General features: G+C 42.1%; 1 protein-coding gene across 2 annotated transcripts in view; it reads left to right on the forward strand.

The window, feature by feature from the left end:
- Positions 1 to 16146: 16146 nt before the first annotated feature.
- The window catches only part of PSMB2 (proteasome 20S subunit beta 2), a 33718-nt gene continuing 33473 nt past the window's right edge, over positions 16147 to 16391 (forward strand). The window contains exon 1 of one of the 2 annotated variants that reach the window (XM_081796437.1): positions 16147 to 16358. In XM_081796437.1, the coding sequence (XP_081652563.1) occupies positions 16268 to 16358 (91 nt within the window). In that variant the 5' untranslated portion in view covers positions 16147 to 16267. The remainder of the gene's footprint in view (positions 16359 to 16391) is intronic. The other variant, XM_060625208.2, reaches the window with a different exon arrangement.

The raw sequence follows: 16391 nt of genomic DNA on the forward strand, positions 1-16391 counted from the left end.
AATATAAGGAGGCAGAAGGGGTTTATTACTACAGATCCTACAAAAATCAAAAGGTTAATCAGGTGATGCTATGAACAAATTTTCACCAATAAAAATTGGATAAAAATATAATTTCCTCAAATTATTTGAGAAGAAATAGATAACCTGAATAGCCCTGAGTCTGTTAAAGCCACTCAATATAGAGGTTCCTCAAAAAATTAAAAATAGAACTACCTTGCGATCCCCAGCAATTGCACTACTAGGTATTTTTCCAAAGGGTACAAAAATGCTGATTTGAAGGAGCACACACACCCTAATATTTATAGCAGCACTATCAACAATAACCAAATTATGGAAAGAGCCCAAATGTCCATTGACTGATGCATGGATAAAGAAGATGTGGTAAATATATACAATGGAATATTATTTGGCAATCAAAAAGAATGAAATCTTGCCATTTGCAACAATGTGGATAGAATGTGGAATTTAAGAAACAAAATATGGAATTTAAGAAACAAAACAGATGCACATAGGAGAAGGGAAGGAAAAATAAGATAAAAACAGAGAGGGAGGCAAACCATGGAGATTCATAAAAACACAACAAACTGAAGATTGCTGGAGGGGAGCTGGGTGGGGGGAGGGGCTAAATGGGTGTTGGGCATTAAGGAGGGCACTTGTTGGGATGAGCACTGGGTGTTATATGCAAGTGATGAAACACTAAATTCACCTGAAACCAATACACACTATATGTTAACTAACTTGGATTTAAATTTGAAAAAAGGAAGAAAAAGAAAATTATATGTGAAAAAAAAAAGAAGAAAGAAATCACATCTTACTTTAAGGTGAAGGGGGATGTGCCTATAACTTTCCACTATTCATTGCAACAAGTCTTGGCATTCACTGCCACCATACAACCCACCTCACTCATCCAGCTCAACCAAACACTAGCTTAGGCTAGTTTAAAGTAGGTTTCCATTTCTTATAATCAGAAGAATCTTGAATAGTCCAGGATCTTAAAGACAGCTCTTTCAGTATAACACAGTCTGTGGCATCTGTCCATGGTTCTGACTTTGTGCCTCTAGTGGCTGCTACAGCCAGGTGTCGCGGCTGCTCAACTCATCCTCAACACCAGGCACCCCAAACCCTGTTGCTTCTATCCATGGTTCTGACCAAAATTCTCTCATTTTACCACTATAGCCTGAGGGTTAATATGAGTTTATAACTCTAAGTCACACTCTCCAAATTTGGGGGTTTAAGAAGATGCTCCCCTCTGGCTGTAGCATAGAGACCTTCAGTGGTCCCACAGTGGCCAACTAAGGCAAGGGGGAGGCCAAGCTCTTGTGAAAGAAGACCAGCCACTAGCAGGTAAGTCCACACCCCTGGGACAAGTTCAAGGCAGGGAATCAAGGCTACAACCAAGTGGGAAGAGCTCCAGCCTTGGAGGGACAGGAGAGAAAACTAGTGAAGGAAGCCTGCCATGTGGACTAGGTACAATTGGGGGTAATGGGAGAGGTCATTGCCTGACAGGCACAAGAGTGCTCAGGGCACCCCTATATACCATGTAACAAGCTTGGGATAGAACCTCTAAGCCCAGATGAAATTTGGGGAATCTGATGAATATGAGCCTACCTTCCCTTGCTGGAATTTGGCAATTCATTCCCCCAAAGGCAACCCAATACTATGGGCTGAGCTTCCTTAGAGACAGAACTTCTCCAGGTCACAGTAAACACAGGTTCTTGCTGTGACTTGCACATGACACTCAAAAGATGAAAAGAAAGAGAGAACTGGGATTAACTAGAGAAGGCTTCCCAGAATGGGTGCCTCTTGAGGAGAATGGAGAATCAATTCCAAGTAATTACTATGTGCCAGGGACTGCAAAGTACTTTTATATACACTTCCTTATTTAATCCAAACAATCCAGTGAGAAAAGTTATTTTTAATGCCATACTGTATTATTCAGGGTTCTCCAGAGAAACAGAACCAATAGGATATATATATATATATATATATATATATATATATATATATATATGGAAATTTATTATAAGAATTGGCTCACATTGTTATGGAGGCTGAGAAGTCCCACGATATACCATCTACAAGCTGGAGAACCAAAAAAGCGGGTAGTATAATTCAGCCTGAGTCTGAAGGCCTGAGAACCAGAAGCTCTGATGTCTGCAGGCAGGGAAGAGGGATATCTCAGCTCAAGAAGAGAAAAAGAGAACTCACCCTTCCTCAGCCATTGTGTTCTATTTGGGCCCATCAACAGATTGGATGATGCTTGCCTATGTGGGTGAGGGTGGATCTTCTTTACTCAGTCTACTGATTTAAATCCTAATCTCTTCCAGAAACACCTTTACAGACACACTAAGAAATAACGTTTTACCGGCTAACTGGGCATCTCTTAGCCTAGTTGAGTTGATATGTAAAATCAACCATCACACATACACATGGAGAACTGGGGCCCAGAGGGGCAAATGACTTGCCCAAGGTCACATTGTCAATATGTGGCACAGCCCTTGCTTTTTCCATGGAGTGTTATAAGCTCCAAGTTAAACCCTGCACCCACTCGCTACACTGACCCCTCCAAGAAGGCAGTGCCTTTTATAAAGGCCACATGTCCTTCTACCAGCTGCACCTAGCATGGCTGAATGATGTGAGTACCAGCCATGCCCTCCTCTGAGCACCATTTGGGTCTAGGAGTTGGAGAATGACTGGAGACTTCAGGTGGCAGAAAGGGGAGGAAACTTCTGTGGAGGGAGAGGCTGGTAGGGATGGCAGTGGGATAGGACTGACTCCCTGCTGGTCCCAGAACGATTCTCACCTGCCAATCGATGGCTAGAGACTCACACAAGTGCTAATCAGCTCCATTGACACACACAGGCTGGGGCTACAATCCATTTTCACATGGGATGGTAGATCGATTCCTCATTCTCTACAGTCCTCAACCAGCCTCATCAGGCCATTTGTCCTTGAGGGGCTGAGAAGCTGGTTAACTCTGCACCTCTGGCCTCCTGCAAACTTTAGCCTTCTATATATTCTCCCCAGATTACAATCTTGCTCCCCAAACCATTGTCAGCCAGAGCAATACAGTGGAATTCTGGCTGGGAGTCCAATAAGCCTAGGTTCCAGTCTCAGATCAACAGCTAACGGTGTGACCTTGGACAAGTCACTTCACCTCATCTAACCTCAATTTTCTTAGCTGGGTAATGGGGACAAAAATTTCAGCTCTGCAGGATCTCTGTGAACATCTAGTGAATGCAAAGTTGGGGAACGCTGCAAAGTGTAGCTAATACAAACAATGGACGGCTGCTTCTAGAAGAATAGGTTCTTTCTCCAAGCCTGGCCATCCACCTTCACCTTAGGCCCTGTCTGTGAGGTTGGACAATTCTGGGAGGGAGTTCTGTTGACATAGGCCTAGGAGAGGTTTTCTCCTGTCTTGGGTTATGTTAAATAGCCAGAAACAGTTCCTGGAGCCCTTTTTCTCCCGACATGATCAGATCTTCTGGGGGACCTCTGGGTTTTGGAAAATGAGCTTAGAAACAGTGGAAACCAGGAAGGCAGGGGCTGGGCTCAGGCAAGCCACCAGGGAAAAGGGTGTTTCTAGGGCTCCAGGTAAATTTCTGTGTTTATCTTCTACATTCAAATATTAAATCCCACCAATGTTGACAAATATTTTTTCAGTAATCATCTGTTTTATTTAATTTCAGGAAAGAGGACAATTTTCTAGAGATGCCTTTCACATTCTTCCCATGCATATTTTCTTCCAGAGGAGGATCCCTCTGTATCCCTCAATCCTATCCACTGGTCATGGAAATTAGGTGGGAGTAGGAAAGGAATGTATGCCTACTCCCTAGGGCAATCAGATTTTTTCTTACTTTGCATGTATTGGGAGATAGCCATTATCGTGTATGTGGAAACAGAGAAAGCTGGTTTCCTTAGAGAAGAGTGGAGCAGACAGAAAAATGCAGAGGCAAGAAATCATGAGGCCCCATGAGAGAACAATGTGGGGAGTTGTTGTCTGATGATTTTCTAGTTCTGTAGCATATCGACTTTACTTGCTGGAATGAGGTTGAGCGAGTTTCCCCTATGCCCTTCCAATATAAGCAACCATTTATTAAGTTGGCTTGGGTGCATTTCTGTTTCTTGCTGCCAAACAGCTCTCTACCTAGAGCAAACCTTGTGTGCAACTGTTGCTTTAACTTTTTTTTTTAACCACTTAGTGTAAATATTGACATATTAGGTGGGACAATTACCAAATACAGAAGCTGTTTGGTCACGGAGAGGGTTTTTCAAAGTGCTTCTGAATTAGTATCTGCTCATACTAATGGAAAAATGGAAATAATAGCAGTATTATTAATCATTAATTGAAACATTTAAACATATTAATCAAACAAATTAAATCTATAAGACCTAATATATCCTATGAGCTGTTATATACTCTTGTCATATATTAATTATCTCATTTAATTCTTACATCATCCTTATGAGGCAGATACTATTATTTTCTCTGTTTTACAGATTGGAAAATTGAGGCATAGAGAAGTTAAATAACCTGCCTAAGGTTATGCAGTTGGTAAGTGGTAAAGATGGGATTTGAACCCAATCCACTTGGTGCCATGATCCGTGTACTTAACGATCATATCATACTCGGTACAAATTAATAACATCCTAGGTTTGGGATGACTCTGCATCAATTGCTCTCATCTCATCTGGGTCCATTTCCTTGGATGAGGCCAGGAAACTGAGCAGATCTAACCTGTCACTAAGAATAAATAGCGCTATCAGCCACCTCTTGAGCTAGAACAGTGGACAGAACTTGAGCCCAGGATAGTGGGAAGGAGTTCTGGCCACTGCCTGTCCTCCCTGGGCTTTGCATGTACATCTGAACCCCCCCAGACCTGCCAGCCTGTTGAGCTCTCCATGGAGATTCCTGGTGAGAGATGCTAGTCCAATAACATGGAAAGCTTCTTGGCAAATGCCTCAGACAGAGGGGTGCCCAGTCCAGGCCCTGCAGCTCCTGACTGTGCTCTTGGTTTTTCCTCTTCTAGAGCATTCAAAGAAATTTTCTCACATCCATGCCCTCCTTATCACACTTTGTCCTGACTGCATGACAGCCCACTGGATGGCTCTAACATCCCCCTCATTGGTCTGCTGGCCCCAAATTTCTCTCCCTCCAATTCCTCCTCCTCACAACCGCTACAGCAACTTTTCTAAAATGCGTGTCTGACTTTGTTATACTCTTGCTTTAGCAACTGTGGGTCCCTTGAAGATATTACCATTAGGGGAAACTGAGTAAAGGATATTCTGGTACTCTCAGTACTACCTTGCAACTTTTCTGTTAATCTAGAATTATTCTAAAATGAGAAGTTTATTTTAAAAAGTCATGGCTCAGGGCAACTGAGTGGCTCAGTTGGTTAAGCATCCAATTTTGGCTCAGGTCATAATCTCACATGAGATTGAGCCCCACATCGGGCTCTGTGCTGACAGCTCGGAGCCTGGAGCCTGCTTCAGATTCTGTGTCTCCTTCTCTCTCTGTCCCTCCCTCCCTCTCTCAAAAATAAATAAACATTATAAAATAAAATAAAATAAAATAAAATAAAATAAAATAAAATAAAAAGTCGTGGCTCACCACACCCCTTACCCTGATATTTAAGATCTTCTGGCAAACCCCTGCCCCCCACAGCCTTCCCACGATTTCTTAAGGATGACATTCTTTTGGAAACCTCAATACCGTTACACTGTCTGGAATGTTCTTCTTCACACCCTTAACTTTCCACCCTGTCAGTCTGATGAACTCCTAGCCAAGTGTTTTTATTTACCAAACTCTTGAGTAGTACTATGTGCTATTATGGTTATAGTCTGAGCGTTGTACAAATACTAACTCATGTAATCCTTACAACAACCTCATAAAGGAAGTACTATCGTAAGGGAAGTACTATTATTAATGCATTTTATAGATGGGAAAACTGAGACACAGAGAAGTTAAGTAACATGCCCCAAAACATGGAGTTGGTGTTCAAACCCAGGCATTCTAGATCCAGACTTCATGCTCTTGACCAGTATACTTTATTGCCTTTTCAGCTTTCAGAGTTCAGCTCAAGTCACCTCCTCTGGAATCTTTCCTTGACTTCTTTCCAACAAAGTTACTCTTTCTCCACTCTCATATCCTGTAGCCCTTAACATGCTCATTCATCTGTCCACTCACTTCCTCATTCAATATTCATTGAAACGTATTTATTGAGCACTCACGATGGTCTAATATTCTTCTAAGCACTGGGAATATATCCATATAAGACAGTCTGTATAATCCTATATTGGAATTCTTTTTGATCTTTCCCACTCCCTGTGGACTTCTTCTCCAAGATGTTGATCTTTGTAACTCCTTGAGCATCTTGCACCGTACCTGGCATGCAGTTTGTCCTCAGTAAATGTAGTTTTCAGGAATAAATTAATAGTTATCAAGAATGGTGATGACAGTAATGATAATGTCAACCATTCGGATAAATCTGGTGTGCAATTGCGACAGTGTGGGCCAGGGGCCAAGCACATTGTCACAAATGAGCCCCAGGCCAGGAGGCTCCTGGGGAGATGACAAGTACCTTCTGCATGTAGACCAAGCCGTTGTTGTCACTATGATTATTTCAGCCATTAGTGTTGGTGCTATGCTACAGTGTGGCATGTGCCAGCAGCAAACTGGCCTGCTAAACTTCCTCATGGCAGGAGAAGCATCAGAGAAGCAAATGCTCTTAGAGAATAAGCAGCCAGGAGGACCAGGTTCAGGATGGGCTTTCACCCCAGAGTTTTAGCAATCCAAACATCAGTTTTGGGTGGCTGGGGGTCAGGGCACATTCTCATCTTACTCGAGTCTTCACAGTCCCAAGCCCTAGATCTATTAGGAAGTAGGTGTGTAGAGGAGGGGTGCTATGGAGGAGAAACCATCAGATTAAAAGGCCCTAAGTAAGAGGGCTCATCAACTTTCATTGTATCATGGGTGGGTGTTGGGGTAGTTAGTGGTGAGCTCCACATGAAGGTTGGATTTGGGGTGAGAATGGGTCCAAGGGAGGGGTGTCTGGGTGGCTCAGTCAGTTGAGCATCCGACTTCAGCTCAGGTCATGATCTCGTGCTCTGTGAGTTCAAGCCCCATGTCGGGCCCTGTGCTGACAGCTCAGAGCCTGGAGCCTGCTTCGGATTCTGTGTCTCCCTCTCTCTCTCTGCCCCTGCCCCACTCATGCTCTGTCTCTCTCACTCTCAAAAATGAATAATTGTTAAAAAAAAAAAAAGAATGGTGGCAAGGGACAGGTAAGGCAGGGCTTAACATGGTCCTAATTCCTTACAGTTCCAAGTCCTGGAAAGAGGCTCACTGAGCTTCCTGGTTCTGTAGAATCTCCTTGGGGATCAGAAGTTCAGTGGCACACATAATGTTTGTGCAGAGTCCTCGAAAGTCCTCTATAACTTTTCTTATGGGATCCCAGAATCACTGCATTGAATATTATAGGCGTCTTGGGCCACTGGAATTCTCTAAATGACATTAGATCCATTCCTGTGTCTCTGGGCAAGAGTTCGAAACAATTATAGGTGGTGAATAACAACTGTTTACCAGTGATGTGCATGGTGCTGTCAGATTCAGATGGTACAAGGCAGCAGCAGGTCTCTGATCGTGGACCACTTAAAATCTACTGAGGCTGTGTCAGCTTCTGTGGGACCTACAGGAAGAGTTGTGTTTTGGGCCATCAGCAGGTGTGACCATCCTGGTCCCTGGGGGTAATGAGAGGGGAGCAGGAAAGTGTCATTTGTCTGACAGTCTCTAAGATGCTGGATCCTGCTGCTGAAAACCCCAGCCAGCCCTGATGTTTGTGTTTTAGGCCAATCACACACCCCAGGGATGATAGGGGACAACTGGGGCATTTTCCAGGGAGTTTTCCTTTTCAGGTGGAGAAACTAAGGCCCGGAGTGCGAGACCCTGTCACAGAGTTTGCCCATCTCTAGGTCCCTGATTTTCAATTTAGCCTCTTCCTCAGGACTGGCTTCATTCCAAAGTCTTCTAACTGAAAGCCAAACTTCTTTTTTCCCAGGTGTGTAGTCAGGAAGCAGGAGAGGAAATTTGAAATTTAGGAAGGTCCTTATATGTCTTGGCTCTTTTCCTCTGCTCTGCTTCTATTACCTCAGGGTGTCTTGGGCCAGGGAGGGTATTGCCTTTCAGGGTATTCATTCCCAATCTGCACAGTTCACCCATTTGTATTTTAACCTTCCTCTGGGTACCCCAAATACACCCTCATCCACCCCTGGCCTTTTCCCCTGCCCTCTCCGGTTGAGGCTTTGATGGGCAGCTTTCCCCCCCTTTTCTCTTTGGTTTGGTGCCTTGTGTTCCATCTGGCCTGGCTCCCCTCTGGCCCAACCTCTTCTGTAATGAACTTATGGTGCAGTGCTGGTACATCCACCTCCCACAGTGGTGATGGCTCTGATGGACAGTTCATACTGGGCATTGCTTAGCCCTTTGCATAACTGCCAAACAGCTCTGGGATTGAACATCTGCTCTTGAAGATGGTGAATAAATAACAACAATAATATCATTTATGAAATGAAATGCTTACTGCACACTAGGCTCTAGGATAAGCACTTGGATCTCATTTCATCCTCACAACAACTCTATGAGGTAAGTACTATCATGTTCATTGCCCATTTTCTAGAAAATGAGACAGACTCAAAAAAGTTGAGCATCTTGGTCAAGGTGTCCTGGCTCCTGAGTGGTAGAGCCAGAATTCAAACTCAGGCTTGTTTTATTTCAAAATACAAGCTCTTAACCATCATGTTGCACTGCCTATCCAAGTTGGAGGAACGGGGTTTTCTGGAATATGATAAACATCATTGGCAAGCGCAGAGACCATTTTCTAGACATTTAAGAAATATGTGTTTGGAAGGAATCTTCCTGAACTGATGCAGAAAATGCTAGATAGAAATGTGATGAGGAAAGATGAAAATCCAGACTAAAATAAAAGTAGATACCATGAAGGCCAACGATATGATATAGAAAGATACTTTGTAGAAAAATAAGAGGCTGGTAATACACATACAAAAATATTAAAGATGATTTAGAAATGCTGCTTATGACTTCAGGTGTCTGATATCCAATAGAATAGGATGACAAAAAAGTGAACTTGAAATATTTACCCAGTCGGGGTGGATAACCTCAGAGGTACCACCACGGCTGAGTAGAATGAGACATCTGACTTGCCTATAGAAGAGGGTGTTTTATACAAAGAGGGTCTAAGAAGACCCCAAACCTTGGGAGTATCAGGACCTGTTCCAGAGGGGCAGCTGGCATATGTCGGATGCAATCAAGAAAGCAAAGGTAGCATTGAGAGGTGAAGCCAAGAACAACTGATGAATGTAAGTGGTTGGCCATCGTGACTAGTCTATGAGGCAAAGGTAGAATCAAAGGTGAAGTTATCATCACCGATGGTTCAGTCAGAATGTGCCAACTGAATGCCTACGACTGGCAGAAGCAAATGAAACAGGAGACCTAGAATCTTGAGTCAGTGAATCGTCATTCAATTAACCATGGTTCCAGAAAATGGTGCCTTGCTAGCATGAGACTACTTCCTGTCAAATTGTGGACTGTTCTAAAAGTGTAATGCTAAGCCGAATAAGTCAGTCAGAAAAAGACAAATGCCATATGATTTCACTCATAAGTTTTGTTTCACTTTAAGAAACAAAAGAAATGAGCAAAGGGAAAAAAAGAGAGACAAACCAAGAAACAGACTGTTAGCTATAGAGAACAAACGGATGGTTACCAGAGGGGAGGTCAGTGGAGTGATGGGGGAAATAGGTGATAGGAATTAAGGAGTGCACTTGTGATAAGCGCTGGGTGATGTATGGAATTGTTGAATCACTATATTATGCATATGAAACTAATATAACCCTGTATGTTAACTATACTGGAATTTTTTAAAAAAGTGAGATAAAGAATGCTGTAAAAAATGATGACTTTCATCTGGCAATGGAAGAAGCACCTTTTTCAAAGTAAATCCACTTACTGGAAGAAGTGTGGTACAAACCATATGACAATAAGATATACACTCATAATGGGTATGAATTTTACAACATTCACATGTAAGATGTGGAACATTTTCCTACAATAGATAAACATTATTTAAGCACTGGCTTACTCTGGTTAACAAATTCTATTTCAGAAATGTTTGGGGGACTCTCCTTCTCCCTAAGGTTACATAAAAGTTCTGGGTTCCTGAGAAGCAGAGTCTGAGACAGGGATTCTTGTTCAAGTGGTTTATTGGGGGAGTCATTTCTGGAGGAAGGGTGAGAGAAGCAGGATGAGACAGGGAGTAAAAAGTTGGCAAGGATGTGATTTCAGCTGATTCTGCAAGAAAGCTCTAGAGCATAAATTGGATCTCAGAATTAGTTCCCTACTGAAGCAAGAGACAGTCCTTTGTATCCCTGTGTCAATTAGTTATTACTCAGGTGGAGTGCAGCCTCCCACTTGAGGGATATGACAGTTCTCCAGAAGAAAGGGTAGCGTTTACAGAATGAATGCTTGTGTCCCCCCAAATTAATATATTCAAACCCTACCCCCCCAAGTTGATGGTATTTAGAGATGGGGTTTTGGAAATGTAATTAGGATTTAATTAGGTCATGAGGGTTTGGCCCTCAGGATGGAATGAGTGGCCTTATATGAATAGGAAGAGATATAAGATAAATAAGTCCTGGGGATATAATGTACAATATGGTGACTGTGGTTGATAATACCATATTGTATATTTGACAATTGCTAAGAGAGTAGATCTTAACAGTTCTCATCACAAGAAAAAAATTATAATTTATGTGTGGTGATGGATGTTAACTAAACTTATTATGGCAATAATTTTACAATGTATACATATATCAAACCATTATGTTGTACACCTAAAACAAATGCAATGGTATATGTCAATTATATCTCAAGTTTTAAAAAGGAAGAAAGCTCTCTCTTGTGCTCTCTCAGTGCGCATGCACTGAAGAAAGGCCATATGAGGACATAGTGAGAAGTCAGCCATCTGGAAGCCTGGAATAAAGCTTTTACTAGGAACTGAATCTCGTTGGTCCCTTGATCTTGGACTTTGTAATCAGCAGAATTGAGAGAAAATAAATTTCTGTTGTTTAAGCCATCCAGTCTATGGCATCGTTTTTTTTTTTTTTTTTTTTTTTTGTTTTTTTTTTTTTTGTGGTAGCCCAAGATGACAAATACAGCAGGTGTGAGTTGTTGTCAACCAACTTGACTGGGGTGTGTGTGCACTGATAGTCCATCTCTCTGCAGTCCATCCCTTTTACCAAAAATCTCCACTTACTGCTCTCATTAAATTCACTCCATCTAGGCATGGCTGCTCCAGGATCCTGACTGGTCATACTTTCTGAGAAAACTAACCCTGAGAAGGGTTAGTGGAGTGAACTTTGGCCTCTGTTGTTGTATTTGGTTCATGAGCTGTGACTCACACTCATCATCTTCCTCTGGAACAACCCATTTTAGATCTCTTTCCCCTTTGGAAAGTTGATCCTCTTTGGTGAGTTGATCCATACCTTCATTTATTTTTTTCCCCAAATTTATTGAGATATGATCAACATATAGCATTTTGTAAGTTTGAGGTCTGCAATGGGATTATTTGATATATATTTATACTCTTGTCTCTAAGGATTAAGTTCTCCTGGTCACCAGACACTTTTCAGGCTACGGTGGCTATAATTGCACATTTATAATTCAACTGAGCATAGGTGTACCAAAAAATGCCCCAGTGGGTCATCTGAGTGCCAAACACATTCCTCTATGTCCTCATTATGTAGCAGCAGTCCTCTCTCCTTGTGATGGTTAGGATTTATTACCTCTGACAGACTGTGCAGTTTAGTTGTACTCTCTGGACTTGCTCAAACTTGATCCCAAATGTACCACTTCTATTTTATGATGTATTACTGCTGAGCCCACATGACCTTATGACCTGGTGGGTTTGACAGAACCTAGCTCATAATGGGAAGTTCAAGTTACATCGTCATTTGATATCCTGTGGTCAGACACTCGGTTTTTACCAAGATGGTATGCCCCTATTCTAGATTTCTAGAAGTCTAAGTTACAACTCTCCCATTGTGGATGACCAGATCCATATGGCATGTTCCTTTATCAAACACTCCTCTAGTAACATGCAGTTAGCTGGGTCAAATGGCCCATGTGGCAGGGATGCATATATTGTAGCCTGATGCTGTTTCAGAGTCCATTCAAAACTTCCATATGTCAATAGATGAGACCACCACTCAATATCTAAAACAAAAACTACAAAACTTAATTAATTGCTTACTTAAACATAGGCTGACCAGGCACAATTTCTCTAAGAAGAGTGGACTGCTGATTTTAGAGTTTTGGAAAAGCATAGAATTCAGAGACTCGTGGATGTTCAGAAGTGTGGTTATTTGGGTGTAACTGTTCATTGGTTGGCATTCAGAAGTATGTTCATTGGAATGAATCCAATCTTGGCTTATTTTTGTCTTATTTTATTTTTTATTTTTACTTATTTTTTTTTATTTGAGAGAGGGAAAGAGAGAGCAAGCATGCAAGAGGGCACGGGGGAGGGGAGGCAGAGGGAGAGACAGAGACTCTCAAGCAGGCTCCATGCTCAGTATGGAGCCCAATGTAGGGCTTGATCTCACAAACTGTGAGATCATGACCTGAGCCGAAATCAAGAGTCAGATGCTCAACTGACTGAGCCACCCAGGCGCCCCAAAAATACAATCTTTAAAAAAAATTTTAAGTGGGTATTTTGTAGACAGCATATAGTTGGGTCTAGCTTTTTTATCTAATCTGAAAATTTCTAGCTTTGAATTAGAATGTTTGGATCATTATATTTATGTGATAGTTTATATCATTGGATTTAAATCTGCCATCTTGCTATTTATTTTCCATTTATCCCATGTGTTTTTGTTTCTTTTTTCTTATCCTATTTTGTCTCCTTTATTCACTGAGTATTTTATGTCTTTTGTTAGCTTATTAACTATAACCTTGTGTTATTTTAGTGTTTGTTTCTGGTTTATTGCATACATCTTTTGCTTATTGTCTATACTTGTGTATAATATAAGAATCTTAGAGCAATACATTCCAGCTTCTTCTCTCCTGGCCTTGGTGCTTTTTTTGCCCTACATTTTACTTCTAAATATGTTACAAACCCCATAATACACTGCTATTATTCTCCCTTTAAAACATTTCCTTTAAAGACATTTAAATCATAAGAAACAAAGCCTTTTTATTTGTCCACAGAGTTACCATTTCCAGAGCTCTTCATTCCTTTGTGTAGATCTAGGCTTTCCTCTGGTGTAATTTCATTTCCAGTTGAAGGACTTCCTTTGATATTTCTTGTAGTGCAGGTCTTCTAGTGATGGATTTTTTCAGCTTGTCTATGACTGAAAATGTCTTTGACATAGCCCATCCCAGTTCAACATAGGTGAAAGTCTTAGGAATTGCAGTGTTACAGCAGGTCTGGGACTGTGAATATTCCTTCTACTGCCAGTGTTGGTGGCCTCATTGTCATCTACCTGGTGAGTGTTCTCACTCCAGAACCCCTTGGAGACTGCTTTCTGGGATCACTTTTGGTACCAAATATTTTAGCTTGAATTCCTAGAAGCAGAGTCAGAATGAGGATTTTTTTTTCAAGTCATTTATTGGGGAACTGCTGTCAGGAGAAAGGGAGTAACAGAAGCAAGTTAGGGCTGGGGTAGAGGGGTGGGGAACCTAAAGCAAGAATGTGGTCTTGGCTAGAGACTGGCTTTAGACTGATCCATGGGGGAAACTCTGGAGAACAAATCATATCCCATTTTAAGTTATGAGAATTGACCTTTTATCCTTGTGTCCATCAGTCATTGGCTAGGGGGTGGGTATGTGTGCCTACCCTCCCAGGCAAGGATGCCTCCCATATGGTTGAGGGAAATTCTCTGAAGATAGGGACAGTTGTGAGTTGTTATCAACCAACATTTATAGCAGCTGGGGGGTAGCAACTACCATGGGTAGGTAAAAGGGGATATTGACAGGGCATCAACAGTATCAAATACACTAACATTCCTGAATATTTAGAAGTAGTCCTCTACTATCCCCTCTATCATTGTCCCCACTCTACGGTCTAAGCTCATAGGGTCTTCTGATTGTGGGCTTCCACGTCAAGCTTGGACTTGGGAGTCTTGCAAAACTGGTAGCCTCCCATATTATGGTCATGTTCTCTAGGTACACTGCAGTCATTCTTCTTTAAGATCCTGCCAGACTCCTCAGGGTTCACAAAGGAGCTAGATCTAGATATGGTTCCTTATACTCAGAGAACCAACCAAACCTGCATCTCCTTCCCACCTCGAGAGAAATACAAAGCAAATCTCTCTTCTAAATGTCCCTCTTGTAAATAGGGAAATTGAGGCTTAATAAATTTTGCACCAAGGTTGGAAGAGGTAGAGCTGGGACCAGAGTTAGGTGTTGATTTACAGGCCTCCCACTATATGAGGGTTCTGCAAACTATAGCCCATGGGCCAAATTCACCTCTCCTCTTCCCCCTCACCTTTTATTTTTGTGAATAAAGTTTTATTGGATTATAGCCATGTTTGCTCATTTATGTACTAGCTATGGCAGCTTTCACACTACAATACCATCATTGAGTACTTGTGACAGATACTGTTTCACCTACATATTTGAAATTATTTACCGAAAAAGTTGGCTACATCATGCTGTTTCTGGAACCTCTACAGACACTTTCTCTAATTTTGAGACTCAGTTATTCTAAGGCTTTAAGTGAAGAAAGTTTCCTCCCTGATTCTTGGTGAGATAGCACAAGTTGGGTCTTGAAAATCTATTTTCTTCCATACCAACAAGAAGTTAGAGAATCTCTAGTGTGACTTAACTAGAGGAGATGTCCTGGGAGGAAGAGTGAAGATACAACTTAAAAGATCCTTGGAGCTTTTTGCGAGGAGGGGATCCATTTTAAAAATTGGATTTTCCAATTCAGAATGCTGCAGTTTTTGTGAATGAATGAATGAATATTGGTATGTGCAAAGGAAAAAAGGTCTGGAAGGATACAGACATCTAGTGGGTAGTTATCCCTGGTGGGAGGAGAGATATTTAACTCTTCATTTCTTCTGTGATTTGTGTATATAGTACAGCTGTGTACTCTTTGCAGTTAAAAAACACACACACAAAGAGAGAGGGGGTTGGGAGGGAGACTCCCCACAGTGGTGTTTAAGAAAAGAATCTTTCTAGGATGATGGATGCATCTGTGTTCTCAGCAGTACAGTTGACTTAATGACCTCACTTGCCCCTGGCATCCATCTCGTGATAGATGGGCTGCCCCTAACTCCTCAGGCTTTATATTCCTTCACAGGCAGAGAGCTGGAAGAAACATTCTGAAGAGAGTAAGGACTACAGATTTCTGCAGAAGCAAATGAATTGCACAGTTGTCTTGGATATAGAATTGGAATTGTTTTGTCATTTCTTGGGAAGCTAGTAGGGCTGGCATGAAGACCAAATTGTGAATGTCAGAAACTAATCATAAAATATTTCAGCTTTTCCCAGAATGACTTCAAGATATAAAGACATGGCCATGCTTGTTCCATATTCAAAAGAAATGGATAATACACGAGCAGTGCAAAACATTCAAACAATACAGATGTGATTAAAATTAAAAGTGAAATTCCTCCCTTCAAGCCGCTGTTGCCAGAAGCAACAATTGCATGTAATTTGAAGTTGGAATATCTGTAAATAGATCTTTGATAATTACTCTTCATGCTTAGAGCTTTAACCAACCATATTTTATTTTTGTAAAACACATAAATAGGGCTCTCGTCAAGTTCATTTTTCTGTAACCTGTCTTTCAGAGAAAGGAGTTTCTGGAGATATTTTACCGAGAGAAGGGAAAGAGCCATCGAGGGACGCATGCCATTTCAGCCCCCACACGTGCTCCGAGCTTTACATATAGCGCATGATCTCATTCCCAAGCGAGTTTTAAACTCAGTTTATAAATAAAGAAACTGGACGTTACATAAAGCAAGCAGCTCGTACACCAGATCTGCGTGAGACCCAGGCCAAAAGCGAACGCAGTAAGACGCCCAAAGCCTCGCCCACTTTACAACCTCTCGCGACAATTGGGCGTCATCCGAACGCGCCGGAGGCCCGGGCGGTCGCGCGGTTAGTGTCACGCGAAATCTTCGCTCGGCCGTGCTGTCTCACCGGTGAGGCCGGGAAGCCGGCGAGTCCCACGCTCTGTCCTCTCGGCCTACCGCCACTATGGAGTACCTTATCGGTATCCAGGGCCCCGACTATGTCCTCGTCGCTTCCGACCAAGTGGCCGCTAGCAGCATTGTCCAGATGAAGGACGGTGAGAAGAAACAGGGGAGGCCCGGCCGGCCTG

Source organism: Panthera onca, chromosome C1, assembly GCF_046562875.1.
Source record: "Panthera onca isolate mPanOnc1 chromosome C1, mPanOnc1 haplotype 2, whole genome shotgun sequence".
In the NCBI taxonomy this organism is placed as follows: Eukaryota; Metazoa; Chordata; class Mammalia; order Carnivora; family Felidae; genus Panthera; species Panthera onca.